The sequence below is a fragment of the Artemia sp. Qi Xiang Cuo genome, chromosome 1 (genome assembly GCF_049724085.1).
Source record: "Artemia sp. Qi Xiang Cuo chromosome 1, ASM4972408v1, whole genome shotgun sequence".
Classification (NCBI taxonomy): domain Eukaryota; kingdom Metazoa; phylum Arthropoda; class Branchiopoda; order Anostraca; family Artemiidae; genus Artemia; species Artemia sp. Qi Xiang Cuo.
The window spans coordinates 79,347,037-79,368,854 of NC_142794.1; the positions used below are offsets into that span (position 1 = coordinate 79,347,037).

The 21,818-nt window shown below is 34.5% G+C and overlaps 1 protein-coding gene across 1 annotated transcript in view; it reads right to left on the reverse strand.

Annotated features, from left to right (window-relative positions):
- CNPYb (FGF signaling regulator protein canopy b) overlaps window positions 1-21,818 on the reverse strand; it is a 28,461-nt gene that overhangs the window by 1,166 nt on the left and 5,477 nt on the right. Inside the window, exons 2-3 of the mRNA XM_089087259.1 lie at window positions 10,933-11,053; window positions 5,479-5,613 (exon numbers count right to left, since the gene is read on the reverse strand). Coding sequence (XP_088943385.1) covers window positions 5,479-5,613; window positions 10,933-11,053 — 256 coding nt within the window. The remainder of the gene's footprint in view (window positions 1-5,478; window positions 5,614-10,932; window positions 11,054-21,818) is intronic.

The following is a 21,818-nucleotide window of genomic DNA, read 5'->3' on the forward strand; positions in this document are numbered from 1 at the left end:
CTCTAAAGAGATTTCATTTACTCCATTTTAAAGATTTCATTTGCTCCATCCATCTGAATAATCGAATATCTAGAATTTTTCTGTTTCATTAAATTATTTCATGGTTTCAAGCATTAAGATGACACTTCTTCCTGGACCAACTAAGTGAAAGTAGTGAAAGTAGGACTGCTTTTTTTTCTTCTTCTTTTTTATCTCACCTTTCCAGCAACGTAAATCATCCTTGTGTCGTGATTATAGAAGGGAATCTTTGTCTTTTCGGGTCTTTTGAGTTTTCAAACAGTTTGTGGGAACGAACTGTAAGTAAGGAGCGACCCGGCTCAATAGTAACCAAAACTCTAAAAGAACGGGATTTTGATACCGATAGATACATCAAAAGAATCAGATTTTAATACTGATTTCAAATATATAAGTTTCATCAAGTTTAGTCCTACCCAAAAGCTACTCAAAAGTTACGCGCCTGAGAAAATTTACTCCATTTTTGAAAAAAGTGGCCGCAAGTTGGCGCTTCCATCTCTAAAGATGCATGAATTCAATAAAAAATAAAAGGCCCACACAGACATTTATTTCATTTAGCTCACATGGATCATTTAGGGCAAAATAGAATTACCTATGGCGGTGCATGACAGTACATCAGTAGTTATGGGAGAGGGCCAGGGGCTGTTTGAGGAGGCGATGGGACTGTGCCTCAGCCTCAAAAAGGGTCTTTTATACGAGATTCCTAACTCTTCTTCAGCCCTCAGAAGGTGTATGAACAAATCTTTAATCCCCTTTGGATTCCCAAGATTTTGTTAGAATTTACCTATAAAATGGGTGTTGCGGGGTCAAAGCACCGCAATTATAACAGACAATCTTTTTCTAAATAACATATAAGATTAAATTAGAAGAAGTGTGACTTTTGCTCTAAATCACAGCTATAGGGAAACCTCACAGGGTTTCCCTATAGCTTCCCTCACAGGTTTCTCTATAGCTTCCTCACAAGGTTTCCCTTTGCTTATTAGCAAAGTAGAATGGTGCTAATAAGTTTTTGGAACAGCTACTAGAATCTATCACATCACACGACAAAATGCTACAATTTCTGTCAGTTCCGAGAAAATCACAATAGCTAGGAATACGCCTTGACAAGATCGGCCCAAGAAACCTATTATTTCTCACGAGTTTTTATTTGTCTAGTTTTTAAGCCATCTGTTAGGTGCAGTGAAACAACTGGATCCCCCCCCCCCAGTTTTGATTCCTCAACCTTAAGAATATTCAGACCTCTCCCAACCATGCAGGTGCAATCGATACATCTGGTCTCCTTATGTAAGATTAAATAAAAAAACAAACAAGTTGTTTCAACTGAAAGTAAGGAGCAACATTAAAATTTGAAACGAACAGAAGTTATTACGAATATGAGGGGTTTTGCCCCCCCCCCATCCTCCCTCAACACCACGCTCTTCACGTTAAAGCTTCATAGAAATTTTTAAAAAGCTCCTTATTGTTAAAATTAAACGACCCTTGTGTTTCAGGAGCCGATCTTAAAGAATTGGGACAAAATTCAAACTTTAGCGTAAAGAGCGAGGTGTTGAAGAGGGGACAACACACCTCATATATGTAATAATTCCTGTTCCTTTTAAGTTTTATTGTTGCTCCTTATTTTCAGTTGCAAAAACTTGTTTTTTATTTAATTTCTGATTGTTTTTCAAATAATGCCAAGAAATCTGGCTCCACCTCGACAGAAAAATCCCCCTTCCCCACGGAAATGTCATCTAAACAATTCAATTCCGGTGAAAATTTACCCCGGACAATTACCCTTAATACCTCCAAGCGTAAAATTGGGTCGTCAAAGAGAAAACAAGACACAAAAAAATAATTTCGTATAAGAATTCTGGCAAATTCCCCCAGGGAAAAATTTCCCCTGAAAATTTCACCCCCTGGAAACTTCCCTCTCCATGGAAAATACCCACAGCAGAAAATTTGTCTCCCCCCACCCGAAAAATGTATGCATACTTTCCATTAACAAATACTATACAAAAACAACGGGCCAATTTTCAAAGGCACAGTTATTGGGTCTTTCAACTATGCTGAACAAAATACCTAGCTCAAAATTTTGGGGAAAAAGGGGCGTAAGAGGGGGCCTAGTTGGCCTCGAATCTTGTTGGTCACTTAAAAATTGCACTATAGCTTCCCGTTCGAATGAGCCCACTCTCGATACTATAGGGCCACTGGGTCGATACGATCACCCCTGAAAAAAAGCACCCGTGATCTTTTATGTGGCAAAAAAAAACAAAATAATTTTTTTTTTGCAAATAGGAGCTTGTAATCTCTACAATAGGATTCTCTGATACACTGAATCTGAAGGTATGATTCTCACTAAGATTTATTGACCGGTAGGGGTTGTTTCCCCCTTTTTATAAACCAAGCAAATTTTCTCAGACTCATAGTCTTTGATGGGTAACACTAAACTGACTGTTTACTAAACTTAAATATTTGGAATCAGAAAAATAAACCCATTTTGATATATCTATTGGTATCGAAATCCCATTTTTTATAGTTTCGGTCATTATAGAGCCGCGTCGCTCCTTACTTACGGTTTACCACGAACTGTTTGATTGATCAAGATTTCAACTATTATCTTATTGAATTATTGTTTATTGCAAAACAAGCAGGCACGGAGGCTGCATACAGGGTTAGGGATGTAAATCAGGTCTGAACATGTTCAAGGTGCAGAAAACAAAACTCTTGGGGAAATCTACGTGTTTCAATGCACCTGAAAGATGGCTTAAGAACTAGACATAAGAAAACTCGGGAGAAATGATAGGTTTCTAGCGGCAATCTCGTCAGGACATATCCCTAGCTATTGTAATGTTTCTTGGAATTGATAGAAATTGTAGTAAATTGTCGTGTTAACTGACAGATTTTAGTAGCGGTTGCAAAAACTCATTAGCACCTTTCTACTTTGCTGCGAGGGGCTAGGTTTCCCTGCAGTAGTGATTCGGACTAAAAGTTATTTTTCTACTTACATTTGCAGGCTCACCGGTCCAGAATAAGGAACGTGGGGGATGGGGGGATATTATGAGTGCCGTCAGATGATTTTTCTGGAGAGCATTGTTTTACGAACATTAAACAGCAATACAAAAAACGAGGGTTCATTGAGGGAGTAAGAGTTTCCTTCACATTTAGAAGAGCCTTAGATTAAACAGATCGTAGTAGAAAAAACTGCATTTAAGGAGTGACCCATGTCAATGGAAAATCAAAGCAACAAAGTTATGATTACAATATGTGTAACAACAAAATACAGTATATTACTCATGGTGATCCTAAATGTGCAAAATGCATTGATTTTAACATTGCCGTTTCAATAACAGGAATTAAACTCTCCTTAATAATTATACTTTACTTCAGAAAGTAATTACACTAAATGAGCTTTTTCCGCGAATAATTTCCTTCCAAAAATTAGTTTCTGATTGAAAAATCATGTTCTGGAGGGTGCTAAAGCTCCTCAACCATAAGACAATCCTGGATAGTATTAAAAACTAAAAGAATTTAAATAAAAAAGCTTTTTTTAATAGAAGTAAAAACTGACATTAAAACCTGAAAAGACCTGAAATTGTTTCGTATATGAGGATAGGATACTCCTTCTCAAACACAGTTGAATTGAAAAACAAGTATTTGTAAAGCATTATAAAACTTTAGTGCAAAGAATGGAGGCTGAGGAGGGGGTGTACCCCCACATACGGTATAAGTTCTGTTCGTTTTAGGTTCCAATGTTGCTCTTTAATTTCTTTTGAAAAAAGTTTTCTTTTTTAATTTAAAATAGCATAATGGAACATAATATTTATGGCATTTTTTAGACAATAAATTTAAGACGTATAAGATTCAGGCTGACATCTACTACTTGAAAACCTAATAAAAGAGCTTGAATATACTCTCATGGGACATGAAAGTAAATGGGCCATGTAATGAAAACAGCAATAAATCAATAAAGGTGAACATATTACTTATGCACTATTCTTCCGTTTAAAACATTTTTACCAGGAGATGCAAGGCTATTTCTGTTTTTCAAGTTTTTGAATGATGTTATATGAATAAGTTCAGAAGTGTCTTATGAAACTGGAAAACCTTTTTGTAACTTTAATTGTCCTTTGGAATTGCTTTGGAATTTTTTGGCTCTTTGAAAATACTATTCAGGCTTCGCGTTGTGAATGTATGTACTCTTTCAGTTTGCACCAGCCTAACATATAGCATTTCATGCGGGCGGCATTTTATATCCAGAAATATTGCCATTCCGGCTGGTTTAACTTTTTCACTAGCTGAAGATACTGAGCCAAAAAGTAAATATTCCTAGTTTTTCAAAAAAAAAAAGTTTAAGAAATATTTAGTTAAACATTCAAAAGTTAGAAAAAAAAATATAAAATGCAATTTTGGTGAGACTATTTTTCTTTTTTACAGCAAATATCATTATTTTTTTACTATAATTAGTTGAGGTAGTTGTACATCCGAGAAGAATGAAAAAAAAATCCATTGTTAAGGCTATTTTATTTATTGAGGAAGCATTTAAGTGTGTCAAAGAGCATGAAGAATCTTTTATTTTTATGGGTCTCAACGTGCGTTTCATCAAAGACCAGTGAATTTTAATTTTATTTGATCCCTTTTTTATCTATTAAATAAGTCCCACGGAACCGTGACTCTGAAAACCCTGTCATGCGAAACTCAGGTCAGAGTACATCCAAGTGGCACCTTCAGCTAGCTAAACCAATTGTACTAGTTTTCATGCTTCTTTCAATAACTAAATTTCGGGCAAACTGCTTACTTATCCACATGTTGAAGAAGTTTACTAAACAAAAATGATAAGTCTGGAGATACGCTTTAGAAATTGTCAAGAGCTTGTTTACCCTTTGCTTTGATAATATTAACATCATCAGTTGCACGACTATATTGCTGGCTATGACTCTTCTGCTGTGGCAGTTGGTATGTAATTTAAATACTTTTCCAACATTCTATACTTTTCACCATTTCATTTCTGACAATTCGACCATTATTTTGGAAGATGTCCAGTCACTAGAACACTACCTGAATCGCCATCAGAAACTATTTTTCTATGTTACAACTTCAAAGACAATAAATTTTTCTCTAGATGGCAATGGACTTAAATTTGGACCTAATAATAATAAAAGTAAAACGTTAGTGGAAGTAACCTAAGGAAGCTGAGCAATCTGTACTTGTCTGAACTTGTTTGGTCATGATTACAGTCATTATTTAGTATTTTTTTTAATTTATCTGAAAAAAATTTTCAATTACCGCCCATTTAATGTTTTTAATTTGATTTTATTCTTCGCTGATGGTGGATGCTAGATACATAGCCGAAACAGTCCTTTAATATTAATTATGGTTAAAGTCTTTGCAGAAGAAGATCAGTAGTCATTCCTGCTAACAATATCGTTCTTCTTTGAAATCGTTTTGAAAAGTGAAAAGCTTCAGTTAAACGCTCGAGATACTTACACTAAACCATGAAGCGTTTCAAATGTCTGACTCATTCCTCTTGCAAATCGAGTTGAGTCAGTCCTCTCCTTGTGAATATTGTACTGAAGCATTCTCTCACAAAGCCCGTCTAGACTATCTTCTAGTCTCGTCTGCCTGTAAATTCCAAAAGCAGTTTTAAATAAATGCATTTTTTTTATTGTAAATCTGTCTACAAAAAACCAATATTGAAATTTCTTAAATCAAAATCCTCGCGACAGTGATATTTTCAAGACAAAATTTATACCATCATGATTTATGATGCTCTAGCTAATACGAGCTAGATTTATTTATGAGCTCTATGATTTATATCTACTATGATTTATATCTACTATGATTTATTTATGAGCGATCAATTTATGAGCTCTAGCTAATACGAGCAAGTCCAGATGAAAAAACAATAACAAGAGCTTCTTCAAGATCAGTGTAACCAATTAGAGCGGAATATTTTTTCAAAATGAGAAATTTTTTTCAAAATTTTTTTCAAAATTTTTTCAAAATGAGAAATAAAAATCCATCATCACCATCATGATATGATTAAGCCTTATCATGATTATACCATCATGATTATACCATCATGATTAGGCCTTATTGACTTTAATAGTGAATCAAAAACTGGCAAAAGCAAATTGAATGACAAAAGAAAAATAAAGTAAGAGATATATAAAGACGTGCGGTAAGAAATAAGCAATAAAAGCAAGCGTTAGGTTCACGCTTTAAAAAGTGGTGAGGAGCTTCCTATTTCTTCCTGCCAAGACCGTTCCCCTTCCCTTCGAAGAAAAATTTACTTTTACAGCATTTCTATTCCTTCCTCCTACTCATCATCCAGGTAAATCAACATATACTTCCCCCCATATATATAACCCGGATTCCATCTACCCATGGTCATGTTCAGAGGGAGAGGCTAGGCAGTTTTAACCTTCCCCCCCCCCGAAATATTTATCAGACTCATAAAAACGTAAGGAAAATGCGTTAAAACACATTTTTGAGGTGTTTTTAATATGGTATTGGTACCCCCACTCCCTGAACAAAATCCTGGATATGGCCTGGCATCTAACTAATAATATTAAAAATATATTAGAACAACATATAAATATTATTGAGCTTTCATGCTCCAATTTATTCTTTTGTATTTAAGTACCGCATACCCTTTAGTCTTATTTTAATAATCATAGCACTAGGGCATATATTATACCCATTTATTAACAAGTCTATTTATTAACAAATTTAATATAATATTAGTGTTCAGTTTCAATTATTAGTGCTTCAGTTTTAAGAAATACTATAAATATTTGTACTTCCAGGGTTTTAGAAAGGCAAACCCGTTTTTTTCTTTTGCTTTAAATCAAGTTTGAAGAGATTAAATAAAAAAAAACAAGTTTTTTTAACTGAAAGTAAGGAACGACGTTAAAACTTAAAACGAACAGAAATTATTCCGTATATGAGTGGGGCTGTCCCCTGTCTCCGCCTCGCTCTTTATACTAAAGTTTGACTTTCTCACAACTCTATTTTTTCTAAACAATAAAACACTTTAGCGTAACGAGCAAGGTGTTGAGGAGGGGAAAGCCCCTTTCATATACGGAATAATTTCTGTTCATTTTAAGTTTTATCGTCGTTCCTTACTTTCAGTTAAAAAACTTGTTTTTTTAAAAATTTAATCTTATAAAGACACTATTATAAACAGCAATATGAAAAGTGGACAAACTATAATAGACATGACACATCAGACTCAATTTTTTTTAGATCAAAAATGAAAACAGAACAGTTTATCCATAAGCTGTATCCGATATCTAAAATTAAATACATGAATAAAATCTATGCAACTTTTTTTTTCTTGAAAATTCGAAGCTTTCTTGCATCAAAATAAGAAATTGTAGAATACATAGTACATGATAAGGAAAGTTGAATGCGGTAGGGCGCACTCTTATGATTTAAGAGCGCTTCAAAAATTGTTGAAACCCATTAAAGAGCAAACGGCAACCAACAGGCTCATTCTTCAAAGAATTATAGGAACTTCATGGCAATTTAACTAGTTTTACGTAAAAAGTTTGCTAATGAACAAATGCAAACCACAGACAATTTTAAAACATAAATTATTTAGTTTCTAAATATTTCATAATGAATATTACATATGAAATCTTTATTATAAACAAAAATATATTTTACATTGCATAATAACGTACATTAATTGTATGTAACAGTCTAAACAATTTATTTTGGTCTCCAAAGCAAGCAAGGTGACTTGTCCTTACTCTCCGCAATAGCAATTAAACTTTCCACAAATTCGGCTGATTTATTTATAATAAAGTATATTAATCTTCAACTGTGTGGATGAAGAGTTCTGTCCTATTCTGTTTTGTTGACATGGTGGGTAAATCCTGGGTCAGACTAGAGGGGACTATTGTATTCTTGGAAAGTGAAGGAGAGGCATGGAATGGTATTATCAATTTTTCTCAACGATATAGTATGTATCTATTAAATAAGTTTTGTTACATTGGAACTGAAAAACAAGTCAAACGTGGACTCGGCATTCTGTGGAGGTAAGCTAGGTGTTTCAGATACGGTATGGGTTGGGCGAGAAACCGTTAGACTTTCTCGACTCGTTCCCTATCTCTCTTACTAAGAGGAGATACGTCCTCTATCTCTCTTACGAAAATTAAATAAAAAAACAAGTTTTTTAAACTGAAAGTAAGGAACGACGGTAAAACTTAAAACGAACAGAAATTATTCCGTATATGAAAGGGGCTGTCCCCTTTTCAACGCCTCGCTCTTAACGCTAAAGTTTTTTATTGTTTAAAAAAAATAGAGTTGGGAGAAAGTCAAACTTTAGCGCAACGAGTAAGGCGTTGAGTAGGGGACATCCCCTTTCATATACAGAATAATTTCTGTTCGTTTAAGTCTTAACGTCACTCCTTACTTTCAGTTAAAAAAACTTTTTTTTATTTAATTTTTGAACGTTTTTGAATTAATGTAGGTTTTGATTTTGGCTCACCGTACATGAATAATAATAATAATAATAAAAAAGTGGATGTTAATTTTAATTTTATGTGGTTAAATGGCTTTTTCGAAACTTGTTTAATTTTATTTACGGACGTTTTTATTAGTAATAAATATACGTAACTTACAAATTAACTTACGTAAAGAACTTTTATATTCATATACTTTTAATACATATATTAGGGGGTTCGCCCCCTAGTCAATACCTCGCTCTTTAAGCTAAAGTTCGAATTTTTTTCAAAATACTTAAAAATGACCCCTTAATAACAGAAGCCGTTAATTAGAATAAATAGCTCTTATGAAAGTACTAAAAGATCTTTGGCTTAAAGAGCGAGGTATTGACTAGGGGGTGAACCCAATCATATACGTAATATTTTCTGTTTGTTTTAAGTTTTGATGATGCTCCTTACTTTCAGTTGAAAAACTTGTTTTTTTTATTATTTAATTTCTGATCTTTTTCTTTAATAATGCTGGGAAATCCGGCACCCCCTTCATAGCAATGTCGCTTCCCCCATGGGAAGATCCTCCCATATAAACCCCGACCCCCCTCCCAATATAACAGAAAGAATCCCCCTGAAAACGTCTGTATACTTCCCAGTAACCAGTACTATACGTTAACATTGGGTAAAGTTAACAACTTTCAGCCCTCCCCCCGGGGACTTCGGGGGATTAAGTCATCCTAAAAGACATAGTTATCATATTTTCGACCATGCTGAACAAAATGGTTATCTCAAAAATTTTGATCGGGTGACTTTGGAAAAAAATGAGCGTGGGAGGGGGCCTAGTTGCCCTCTTTTTTGGTCACTTAAAAAGGGCACTAGAACTTTTAATTTCCGTTCCAATGAGCCCCCCCACGATATTCTAGGACCACTGGGTCGATATGATCACCCCTGGAAAAACAAAAAAACAAAAAAAAAACAAATAAACACGCATCCGTGATCTTTCTTCTGGCAAAAAAGCAAAGTTCCACATTTTTGTAGATAGGTGCTTGAAACCTCTACAATGGGGTTCTCTGATATGCTGAATATAATGGTGTGATTTTTATTAAGGTTCTATAGCTTTTAGGGGGTCTTTCCCCCTTTTTTCTAAAATCATCCAAATTTTCTCAGGCGCGTAACTTTTGATGGGTAAGACTAAACTTGATGAAACTTATATATTTTAAATCAGCATTAAAATCTAATTCTTTTGATGTATCTATTGGTATAAAAATGCCGTTTTTTAGAGTTTCGGTTACCATTGAGCCATGCCGCTCCTTACTTACAGTTCGTTACCACGAACTGTTTGATAAAAGCTGTCAATGTTTAAAGACATCACAGATCAATACTTAAATACACAGGGGTATTTTCTTGTTCGGGTAAAAAAAAAAAAAAAATTTCATCCCTGAATAAACTTGCCAAAGAGAAATAAGAATTTAAACATGCAGCTTTTTGAAGCTTCGCACTCTCCATGGTAGAGAAAAATCCCACGATTTAAGGGCTTCCTATTTTTCATGAAGTGAGCATCTGGAATTTCTTTATAAAGTCCCTTTCGACTTGAAGCTCGGAACACAAGGCTGAATATCACCTTGTTATGGATATTTTCTTTCCTGGTATACAAAAAAAAAAAAAAAAAAAAAAAAAAAAAATCTTATAGCAAACGAAATTCACAATTTTCTTTCAGAGCCGACACTAAAAAAAAAAAAAAAAATTAGATGAAAAAGTGAAATGTCATTCTTTTCTCAATATTCATTAGCCTTCACCCAATTTCAATACACAGCAAATGTCAAACTTTGTTGTCATAATTATAGGTGAATTTACCCTCAGGATTTATTTTTGCTACATGTTTTTCCTTTGAGCAGTATCGTTTTTAGTAAAAATTTTTCAACTTCCTTTCTTTTATTCAAAGATGTGAAAACAAAATATAGAAAAAAAACACATTTGAATAGGTGAAATTATGAGTTATAAAAAAATCAGTCGACTCTGGAAATGCACAGTATTTCATAAAAGAGAAAGCAACAAACATTGATTTTAAGTAACTTGGTATAAGATAAAGACTAAAAATATGAAAAATACGAAAAACTAAAAATAGATCCGAGAGTCACACACAAATTTATTTAGAGCAGGAGGAGGAGGGAGAAAAATAAAAGATTATAGTACCTACTGATAGAATTACCGATGAGCATTTTCAAAATAAATTATAGGAGTTTTAACTGTAGAAAGGGTCATTTCAACATTCGAAAGCTTATTTCCCTAATCAGATGTGTTATTGGTCAAAACAGTGAAAGAGGGGGTGGGGTAGTCTCAATGAGTAGCTAGTCATTTTGACCGATCATGATCCAAATTGAGTGAAAGTGCAATGAAATCAGGGTCAAAATAACAGCCTTAACAAATTACTTACCATTGATAACTTTCATTTAGATACTGTAAACTTTAAAGTCAAATTTGTAACGTATTTACTTACGAAACTCTGTACTTCGTCTTTTTATTGCAGGCATCCAAACTATAGCAACTTTCAATAACCTGGTGACTTTTTCCTGTTTCTTTCAGCTTTTCTTCTAATTCAAATGATGTAATCTTACAAACTAAAAGAAAACTGCATTAAAACCACTAAAAATTAGGGATCTTATCATGCTGCAATTATTTTTTGTTGTTGTTGGTAATTATAAAGCAGCCATTGCAATTCTAGTTCTTGCCTCCGTCTTCATATCATCCAATCTTTCCCAATAAATTAAAATTCACCACTTTCTCTATGTTTCGGATTTGAAGGAAAAAGACAAAATAAAGGATCAATATGTTTCTTTTCCTAAAACTACTCAGTAAATAAAAAAATCTGTCAAAAAAACTTCTCTGCTGCACAGTGTAACTTCTCTGATAGAGTTACTTACTTATTACGGCCGCTTTGAAACTACAAAAAAAGTTTTAAGGATTTCGTTATTTTTCTGAGGTATTAAAGGAAGTTAGTGCATTACTATGGTTAGGGTTTACAAGTAAACTATTCTTTTAGAATTGGAAGTGAAATAAGGCATTTAAACTGTTACGAGGTCATCATGTTGGCAAACATAGTTGACAATAATTGCAGATCTGCACTCTATAGAAAACTGGTCTGGACGATTAGCGTAAATTCAATGCTGTTACAGGGCTAATCTGTTTCATTTTTAATGTTCAATCTTTTTTGGGCCTTTAAAAACACAAAAAAAAGGAAAATGGTGTATAAAACAGCGGTAGTTAATTAATAATCCTCGCAAAACGACTGGAATGGTTTTGCCAGGAATGAGACTAATCTAGTACCTCCTATTCTTACCTAATCAACTGAAAGCCAAAGCACCATCGTCATCAACACAATGTTTTTGAAAAAAAACGATAAAGCAACTATACAGTTTCGTTCACGATTCATATACCTGTCTATATATATTGTGCTTTCCTTTTAAATATCACTGAGTTACGTCAATTCAAATATTAGCAATGCAGCTTATACAGCTTTCTACCAGACTAAACATAATCACAATGAATATGAAATAAGACTTGGCAGAGACTCGAGCAAAGGGATGGAATGACCAATGGAATAATAATTATCGGCTAAAGACGCGAGAGAACCTTAAGACCTAGTCACAGACAGATATATAAAGGTCTGTAAAGAAAGAAATTTTATTACTGTGCAGCATTTCATCTAAGCATACAACAAAAATCAAAAGGGACTGCTGAGAGCAATACATTAAACTATTTCATTAATACAACTAAATTCTTTGGGAATCTCGGGGGAGGGGGATCCCTAGGTCCCTCTCTGTAATTACGTCACTGAGGAAGGAGTCTTCTGGAAAAATCTTTAGGCAGGTGAAATTTGATCCTCCATATAGGTATAAAAAGCTGTCATCCCGAGAGTAATTTCTAGTTACTGCTGACATGACATAGAGGGTGATGAAAATTTTGTCTCCAAACCATCTAGCTTAAATTTGAAAAATAAAAATACAAAAAATTAATCTCTATTTCAGGAAAAGATGCCAGTATTTCTAATCAAAAAATAAATAAATATTCAAGAATACAGGTGTATCTTGTTTCTGCATTAGCACGCTCCAATAACAGCTGCTTAAAAATTGGATTTTTTAATTCATTCATTTAGTATATTGCCTTCCTCCAGCTATTTTTTGCCTCAAGATGATGGAAAAAAATCCAAGGGAAAAATATACATGTTGAGCTTAAATTCTGGAATTTGTTGCCTGTTTGAAACATAATGCAGTTCTGAAATTATTTACTCCTAGATAATTGGAAATTTTGCACTTTGCACATATTTTGTGCAAAAGATCAATCATTCTATTCATAGAGAAAAAAATATTTCCTTTTATCAGCACTAAATAGTTATTTGACCAAAAAGCTTAACTTCTGTTATAAAGATAGCCAAGCTAAAAAGCAGTATGTCATGCAAGGGTGGATGCCAACTCCTCAAAACCTTGCTCTTCATGCTAGAGTTTTTAAGTACTTTAAAAAGCTTCTCATTTTAATTAAACAGCTCTGGTGTTTCAGGATTCGTTCTCAAAGAATCAGGACAAAAAGTTAAACTTTGGCAAAAAGAGGGAGGTATTGATGAGGGGTTATTCCCCTTCACATACAGAATAAGTTTTAATATTACTCATTACTTTCACTTGAAAAAACTTGTTTTTTATTTAATTTCTGATTGTTTCTCAAATAGTACTGGTAAATTGCCGGCCCCCGCCATGAAAAATTCATCAAACAAAAACTCCTCCATGGATATTTCCTCCCACATAAAATCCCTCTCCTCAAGAAAATTCCACCTGAAAGTTCTCCTTAGCCTATTTTTATTTGAAAAAATACTTCTTTTTCTTTGAGTTTCTGATCGTTTTCAAACCATGCTGGAAATCCTCCTCCATGGAATATTTGTTTTGGAAATCTCTCCATTCCCAATGGAATGTTTCTCCAATGGAAAACTTCACCATGCAAAATCTCTCTCACAAAGAAATCCCATGGAGAATTTCTCCTGCAAAAAATCATCCATCAAGGATTCATGCAGCAGAAACCCTCCCCTACGGAAAAACTTCTCAGATAATTCCAACCCCTATCAAAACTTCCTTTCGAGAACTTCCCCAAAAAACCTCCACATGTAAAATTGAGTTGCCAAATAGAAAGTAAGACAAATAAAAATAATTTTGTACAGGGATCCTGGCAAACTCCCATGTGTAAAACTTTCCCTTGAAAATTCCTCGTCAGAAAACTCCCCTCCCAATAGAAAATTCTCCCTTTTGAAAATGCCCCCCATGGGCGCTGGCAAGGGGGGGGGGGAGGGGCAGGTGGATCATGCCCCCCTGGAAATTTGGGACTATAAAGTAATTTTATAAAAAAAAAAGGTAAGAGAGCAGAATAGGGAAAAACCATGGAAAAAATGTATGTTGCCCCATTATTGGTCGCCTTCCAATAGATTTTGACCCTTAATAAGGAAAAATAAATATAAGTTAGAAGTTGTGACTGAGTGATCCCTTGCTATTTTACCACTTAAATTTTTTTATATGATTTGGTTGGAGCAACAAAAAAAAATAAATAAAAAATATAAAATTCTTCATAGTAATGAATGGTAAAATACTTGTCAATAACGAAAGTATAAGAGCCTAAATAAAGATAACATTCAATCGAAGAATCAGCTTTTTATTATGTTATTAAATATGTATTTGTTTATTAGTAATTAGTATAGTTATCACTGCGCAAGAAAGTTTGCATATTTATAGAAAACAATTTAATAAGGGGCAATGTCAGTAAAAATATGCCGTCAACTTTTGCTTGCATTGCAAGAGTATCCATGAGCTGATATATTAGCCACTAAGCTGATATATAAGCCACTATAATCAGAAATGTTTCCCTTGAACGGAATGCTGTAAATTTCTGTATTTTACACGTGAACGGATACGTTCTTTGTGTTTTACTATCATTTTTTTTCCAGAAGTGATTGTATTTATCAAGTTGTCACATTGAAAAAGATTTAATTTTTTACAGTTATGAAGTATAAAGGTGTTAAATATATTGGTTTTGGTATTCAAAATTAAATTAAAAATAATGAATTAAAAATTTCTATTTGATTTTCTTAATCTTAGTTTTAATGTTTTACTTTGAACAAACCACTTTGATAATGGTATACTTTTTATAAAACAATGAATACTCTAAAGGCATTAAATATTTTGGTGTTTGATAACCAAGTTCAAAACTGTCAATACTGTTAAAAAAACATCCGTCCGACGCTTCGGCATTGCTCAACAGAACTGAATGCTGGGAGTTTATATCTAAGTTTTTTTTTAAGTAGGCTATTGTTTTGTGTATTTTTTTGTAATTACTTACTTTTTTCACTTTTATATACTTTTACTTTAATTGACATATTTTTCCATGGCCTTTAAAAAATGTTTGTTTCTAAGCACCATTAAATAAAAAAAAACAAGTTTTTTCAACTGAAATTAAGGGGCAACATTAAAAATTAAAACGAACAGAAATTATTAGGTACATAAGGGGTTTGCCCTCTCCTCAACACCTAGCTCTTCACGTTAAAGTTTTTCGGCACTTTAAAAAAAAGTTACTTATTGTTCTAATTAAACGACCTTTGTGTTTCAGGAGTTGTTTTTAAAGAATTTGGACGAAATTTAAACTTAAGCGTAAAGAGCAAGGTACCGAGGAGGATCAACCCCTTTCGTATACGTAATAATTTCTGTTCGCTTTAAGTTTTAATGTTACTCCTAACTTAAAGTTGAAAAAACTTTTTTTTTAATTTAATTTCGGATCGTTTTTTCAAATAACGCCAGGAAATCTGTCTCCACCTCCACGGAAAGATCTCCCTACCCCACTGAAATATCAGCCTAAGTGAATCGGTAAAGAGAAAGCAAGACATATAAAGGAATTTCGCATAGGAATTCTGGAACATTCCACCGTTATAAAATTTACCCTGAAAAAGTTGACCCCCTTGAGGATTCCTTCTCCATAGAACCTTAATCCCATGCAAAATCCTCACACTAAAATGAATGTCCTCCCCTCCCCGCCCAATAAATGTATGCACACTTCCCAATAACAAATACTATACGTGAACAATGGGCAAATTTTATAACTTATAAACATTAAGCCTTATTCACAACACTTGATGAACAACACCTTGTTCATTAAACAAAATTTTTGTAGTGCTTTGAAAAATCTTTTTTTTTAATTTACACATTTAAAATATTATTTTTGACAAAAACCAAACTTCAGAGTAAAGAGTAAGAAGCTCGCACAAGCATTGGTTTGAGTCGAAATGTTCATGTTAATTGTTTCGTTTGTTCATTTATTTAAAAATAAAAGGTTGATTGATTGAAGGAGACAACCCCCTTCATATAAAGAATAATCTGTTCAAAAAAGGCTTCAAGTCTGTTCTTTTTCTGTTGAAAAGCTCTTTTTTGATTCAATTTCTGATTGTTTTCCAAATTATACCCAGGCCTAACCAAGATATAATGTGAAGTACTGGTCCCTTAAATCCCTGGATAGATTCTTTTAAAATGTGTAAATCAATAATTGCAAGTTGATTAGTACTGTCCTATGGTTAAATTTGCAATTTCAATTTTGAATAAAATTTGAAAATACTTAAATAATTGGTGATGAATAGTAATTTTAGTAAAAAGTCCTTGTTAATATTACTGCTAAAGAATTTCGGTTGGATAAAAATGAGTATTATTGTTTGCATGGAGGCAAATTCTGTGAGACTTTTGATCTTCTACATAACACCTTTTGATCTTTGCAACTTTTACAATAGGATTTTCTTATCGATAGATACATTACATACATTCGTTTAAATACATTAAAGTACTTCATATAAATAGAAGAAGAAAAATATTAACATTTAAAATTCCTGAAAACTAGGTTCCTAGCAGTACTTGCCACCCCAAAGAAATTTCCTGACGGAAGCTGATGATGGCCTGCCTTGCCTTTTCCACCTCTGTGCTGGTAGATTTGGGAATGTGATATTTTAGTTTTATAGAGAAACGTTTTAATTAATTTCCACTCCCCCCATAACTCTTTCAATATTTATCTAAAGCCTTATCAAGAGTAAGCAGCTTGTTCATTAAAATGTACTTTTTAGGATCTACCCTATCCCCACCTAAACAATGACTCACTCCTCCCCCTTATTATAGATGATACGCAATTACAGATCACCAAACGTAGCCTAATTACATTACAAATCAAGCAAGTCAACTAAGCTGAATCCAACACTGCCAACGTGTGGCATTACTTCTTTTGCAACTGGGAAGCCTAAAATGTGGTTATTGATACTTTTAATTCAGTTAGATTCTCAGAATTTTAAATTCTGAGAATTTCTGAGTCGAAATGTCGAAATCAAAATTTTTAAAGAAAATGTGTAACTGAAAAAAAAAGATTTTTCAAAGCACTACAAAAATTTTATTAAATTCTGAGAAATCCTCAGAATTCTGAGAAATTCTCAGAATTTCTCTCTGTTAGTATGTCATTTTCTGGTCACCAAACCATACCTCTTGCTCCTTCAGCACCTCGACACTGTCGTAACTGGTCGAAAATCGATCACGCCTTATTCATCGAGTCGGTAGATTCCGTCCTGAATAAAGTCAGCATCCCATTTCCTTCAGAAGTCACTCCATTACCTCAAAAAGAGGTTTCGATTCGTCTAGATATATATTGTGCAGAAATCTGCCATGCACTCCGCTTCGCAGAAAAACAAGCAGTTCCTTTGCAACGAATTCATAAAGGAATCATTCTCGAGTGGTCGTCAAATCCAGATCTCGTCATTTCATGTAGTCAAGCGAAATTTAGGTTTTCAGTATGGAAAGAGTGTGGACGTCCGAATATGGGTCTTGTGAACAGCATACGGATTTTCACGAAGCGAAAGTTTTCCAAGGCCCTGGCTCGGCATCGGAAAAATCTAGTCAATCATTATTCTGCCTGTGCCAAACAAGATAGAAATATGATCTTAAAGTTTGTCTTTCGTTCTGCAAAAAATTCTTCTTCACCATCCCCAGCCGATATTCCTGAAGATGAATGGTATGCCCATTACGAATTGGAGCTCTCAGCTCCTGACCCCTCCATCGAAAAACCTTACGAGGATGCCTTGGATCAGTTTCCATCTTCTCATCCCGATGAAGATTTTATCGTCAGTACCCACTCTGTTGAAGATGCCATTTGTAGACTCAGATGGAAAGTCTCATCGGGCATTGACGAAGTCAGTGCGATCCACTTGAAACACGGAGGTAAACTTCTCACGGCATATCTCTCTCTGCTTATGCCGATGATTTTCTCTCAAGGGATTGTTCCTGTCTCTTTCTGCATTGGAGATCTGACTCCCATTTTAAAAAAGGGAAAATCTGAAACTTAATATACAGCATTCCGTCCGATAACTGTAGCTACGTCACTGTCCAAGCTCTTGGGGTTCCTGTTCATACTTGAAACAGTGTGCTACACGCCTCCGCATCAGTTCGGCTTCAAGCGAGGAACTGGACGTGCTGATGCCTTAACAGTCATTGCTAATGTCTTGATAGATGCCGAATCTTCTGGAGAGAGCCTTTCTTTGACAGGACACGACATTAGACATGCATTCGACTCTCTAATCCATGCTGCGATGCTTTTGAAGGCTGGTAAACGTGGGTTGAATCTAGCTGTCATTCGTTCTCTCAGAAATCTGTATTCTAGACTTCGGATCCGACTGAAGCAACCTCCTGACAAGGGTTTGACCCCCATTTCGCGCACCCGACTAGTTCCAGTCAAGAAAGGAGGGCGTCAAGGAGCAGTCACCTCTCCCGAACTTTTCAATAACTGTGTCCTTGATGCACAAGATCAATGTCCAACTTCGCTGATTCTGTCATCTGCTAACTTGTCTTTGGTATTTTACGCTGACGACATCCTGAACCTTAGCCGAACCCTTCAGCGTGCAATTGATATCTTCGAAATCCTTGAAGCTAAATATCTTAAAGTTGGACTTCAGTTCAACTCTTCAAAATCGGAAATCGTCCTATTCAATTGGAAAACTGATTTTTGTGTCCCGACCATTGCCCTTGGTTCTAGCTCTGTCCAGCCAGTAGATCACCTCATAGGTTCGTCTATCCGTCACACCCGAAAACTTGTCCTCGAACAGCTTAAACGACGAATTTCAGCGTCTTGCGCTTCAGTTGTATCGTGCAAACTCTGATTCAACCGACTGCTTCTAGATAGCTTGTATAACGCCATCGCTCTTCCTCATATTTTATATGCCACACCCTTTTGGAAACTTCTCGCTAAAACTGACCAGAATATAATCAGAGCAATGTATTTTCGTTTTGCGAAGTATTTGCTTTGTCCACGTCCGTGGTATAGGAATTCGCATTTAATTGAAAATTTTAAAGTCGCAGACCCTGACGTCGCCATCGCTAGACGAATAGCGAAGCATAATAGAAAAATACGCCGAAATCTACACGAATGGTCCCATCTGCTCATTCAGTGAATCAGTGGTTCGTTTTCTTTGTTGGTTCAGTTTGTTATAGTTTGTGTCTTTTTATCTTTCTTCTTTTAAGTGCTCCATCTTGTTGTATTATTTGACCGGTTTTTCAATAAATAAATGAATAAATAAATTGATTGCAAATTCATCCTATCTTCGGGGTAAAGTCGTAGTTTGGTGCCCTAAAATGGCAGAAAACAAGACATTCCCCTGGTCCAACCTGTTTGGTCACTTAAAAAGCTTTAAATTTACGTTTGAGCGAGCCCCCTCCCAATTATCTTGGACCTTCGGTTTGATACAATCAGTCAATCCCCCCTGGGAAAAAGCAAAACAAATAAACATGCACAGACGATGTTTCTTCTGAAAAACAAAGCAAAACTCCATGTTTTGAATATTGGAGCTAGAAACCTCGACGGTAGGGTTCTCTGATAAGATGTATCTTATAAAGGGATTTTCAATAAGATCGCTTGATTTTTGGGGATGTTTCCCTTTTTTCAAAAATAAGGCAAATTTTCTCATATTTTTAGTTTTGGGTGGGAAACAATAAACTGAAAGAATTTTATATATTTAAAATAGTATTGATTAATGAAATTGGTAAGATTCCCTCAAAGGTGTTAATATGTAGATGAACTTCTGATCCTTGAAGTATTTCATAGAACTATCAAAAATGACCCCATCAAAATCCCACCCATGTTTTGGATAAAGCTAAGAATTTACATATGAAAGTGAATTCCAGTAAGTGAAGTGAATTACAGGACATGGAGCCTTTGTGGAGATTTGTGAATTGTTGTGTAAAAATTTTACTGTTATAAGGAAACAAATCTACCTATCTATCTAAATATAATGACAACAAACTTCTTAAAACTTCTTGAAATCTACTCCCATTTTCTTAGACCCTATTTCGCCCCAAATGCTAATGAAACATTTTAAACTCCTTTGTGTCAATAAATTCTAATAATCTTAAGCAGGACATGTATATTTCAAGAATTCTGGACTTTCCAGACAAAGAACAACCAAACTAATTTTTTTTAAAGTGGATTAAAATGGTAGATTAACTTTGAAATGGCCAAATGTTGACAACAGCTTTCATGTGAACAGCAAAGAAATCTTTAGCTGGACCATTAAAGCTGAGAGGAAGTGGGCCATTCCAGATAGTGTTTATAGAGAGACCTATATCACACTATTATATCACACATTAAATTATATAGAGCTAGGTCACACAATTACACTCCATATGATTATCCAATTTTGTCCTCATACTTGAGGCAATTTTTTCAGTTTTTTTTTGCTTCCACTATCTGAATATTGTTTTATACATTTACACACTACAATAAGTTGTAGAGAAACAAAGAAATAAAGTAAAGAGGATAGGCATGTCAAATGCACCAGGATTCACCTGAAGGTATTCCCCAAGTATCTTGACATGTGTCAAATTGTGTTCTGAATTATGTCAAAATCAGGTATGGTAACTTTTTTGTTCTGTCGAATTTGTAGGTGAAAATGCTCCAATTTAAGAAGATGGGATTTTTGTACCCTTTTCTGATAAAAGTTCAAATTCTAATCAAACAGTTACATTTGTAGGGGTTTTTCCTACATACTGAAACTCTTTTCAAACCAAAAGCTTTTAAAATTAAGCCTTCCAGAGTAGCAAAAGTGTTTTTTACAAAACAGTCAACTCATTGGTACCTTTACCCTACTCAAGGGCTATATCCCTAGATATAATGAAATCCCTCGAAAAATGGTAGAGATAGCAGCTTGATAACACCTTCCTGGATATATTTTAAAGCCCTGAATTCATTCCTGAAAATTTAATTCACTGAAAACAGAAGCTCCTCAACTAGAGCAAATTCTTAAAACTTTGTAAATCATGATTGAGCAAAGATACAAGGCTAAAAACCCTTTTCTTGTGACTCACTTGAACAGTATCCTAGGCTATATCTATTTCTCAAGGTTTCACTTTTAAGATGCAAAGATTGTAAACTCAGTCCCCTTTGGAGGAGGAAAGAGTGGAGGAAGTTATTTCAAGATACCTTCCCAGAGAATCATTAAGACTCTGAATCTATTGCTGGCTGGAAGTTTCATTTGCCTCCCATCTTCAACTAGGCTACATTAGAAGATGAACACAAACACTCAACCCATAATTTAACCCAAGATTCTTTATTTTAAGATATTTTTAAACATTTGGGTCACTTTTGTGACAATGTATCCCACCAAGCGTCCCATATAGTCTCAATAATATATTTCTCTATTAATTTAATTCCCCTGCAAAATTCCCACCACTGTTCATATTTCCCTCGGATAATTTTGGATGTTCATTAGAAGGGTAATTGAAAGCTCTACTCACCTGTCTAAGTCAGAGGCAATGCTATAGCATTTCCTATAGCAGCAGCCATAAGTCTTAAATTTGTTATTATTTATTTATTTTTTTGATTTTTTTTTCCAGACACTTCATACAGAAGGTGTTGTTCTAGTGCCTTTCTTAAGACTCAAAAATGATTAAAGGGCAACCAGCCCTTCCCATGACAATTTCCCCCATACACATCCAGTCAAAATTTTGAGATAGTCATTTTGTTCATAATAGTCCAAAGGTCAAATAAATATGCCTATAGGGTTGACAACCCCCCTTCCAGTCATTAGGGCAAGGGCTGTAAGTTATGCAAGTTGCCCATTGTTAAGATATAAGATTTTTATGGGAAGGGTACTTGTATAAAATTTGGAGGGAGCTTATTCAATGGGAAACTTAAAGTTCTGGTGCCCTTTTTAAGATTCAAAAAGTGATTGGATGGCACCCAAATACGTCCAGTCATAATTTTGACATAGGCATTTTACTCAAAATAGTCCTAAGGTCAAATAACTATGGCTCCAGGGTTGAAACCCTCACTACTACTGCAGCC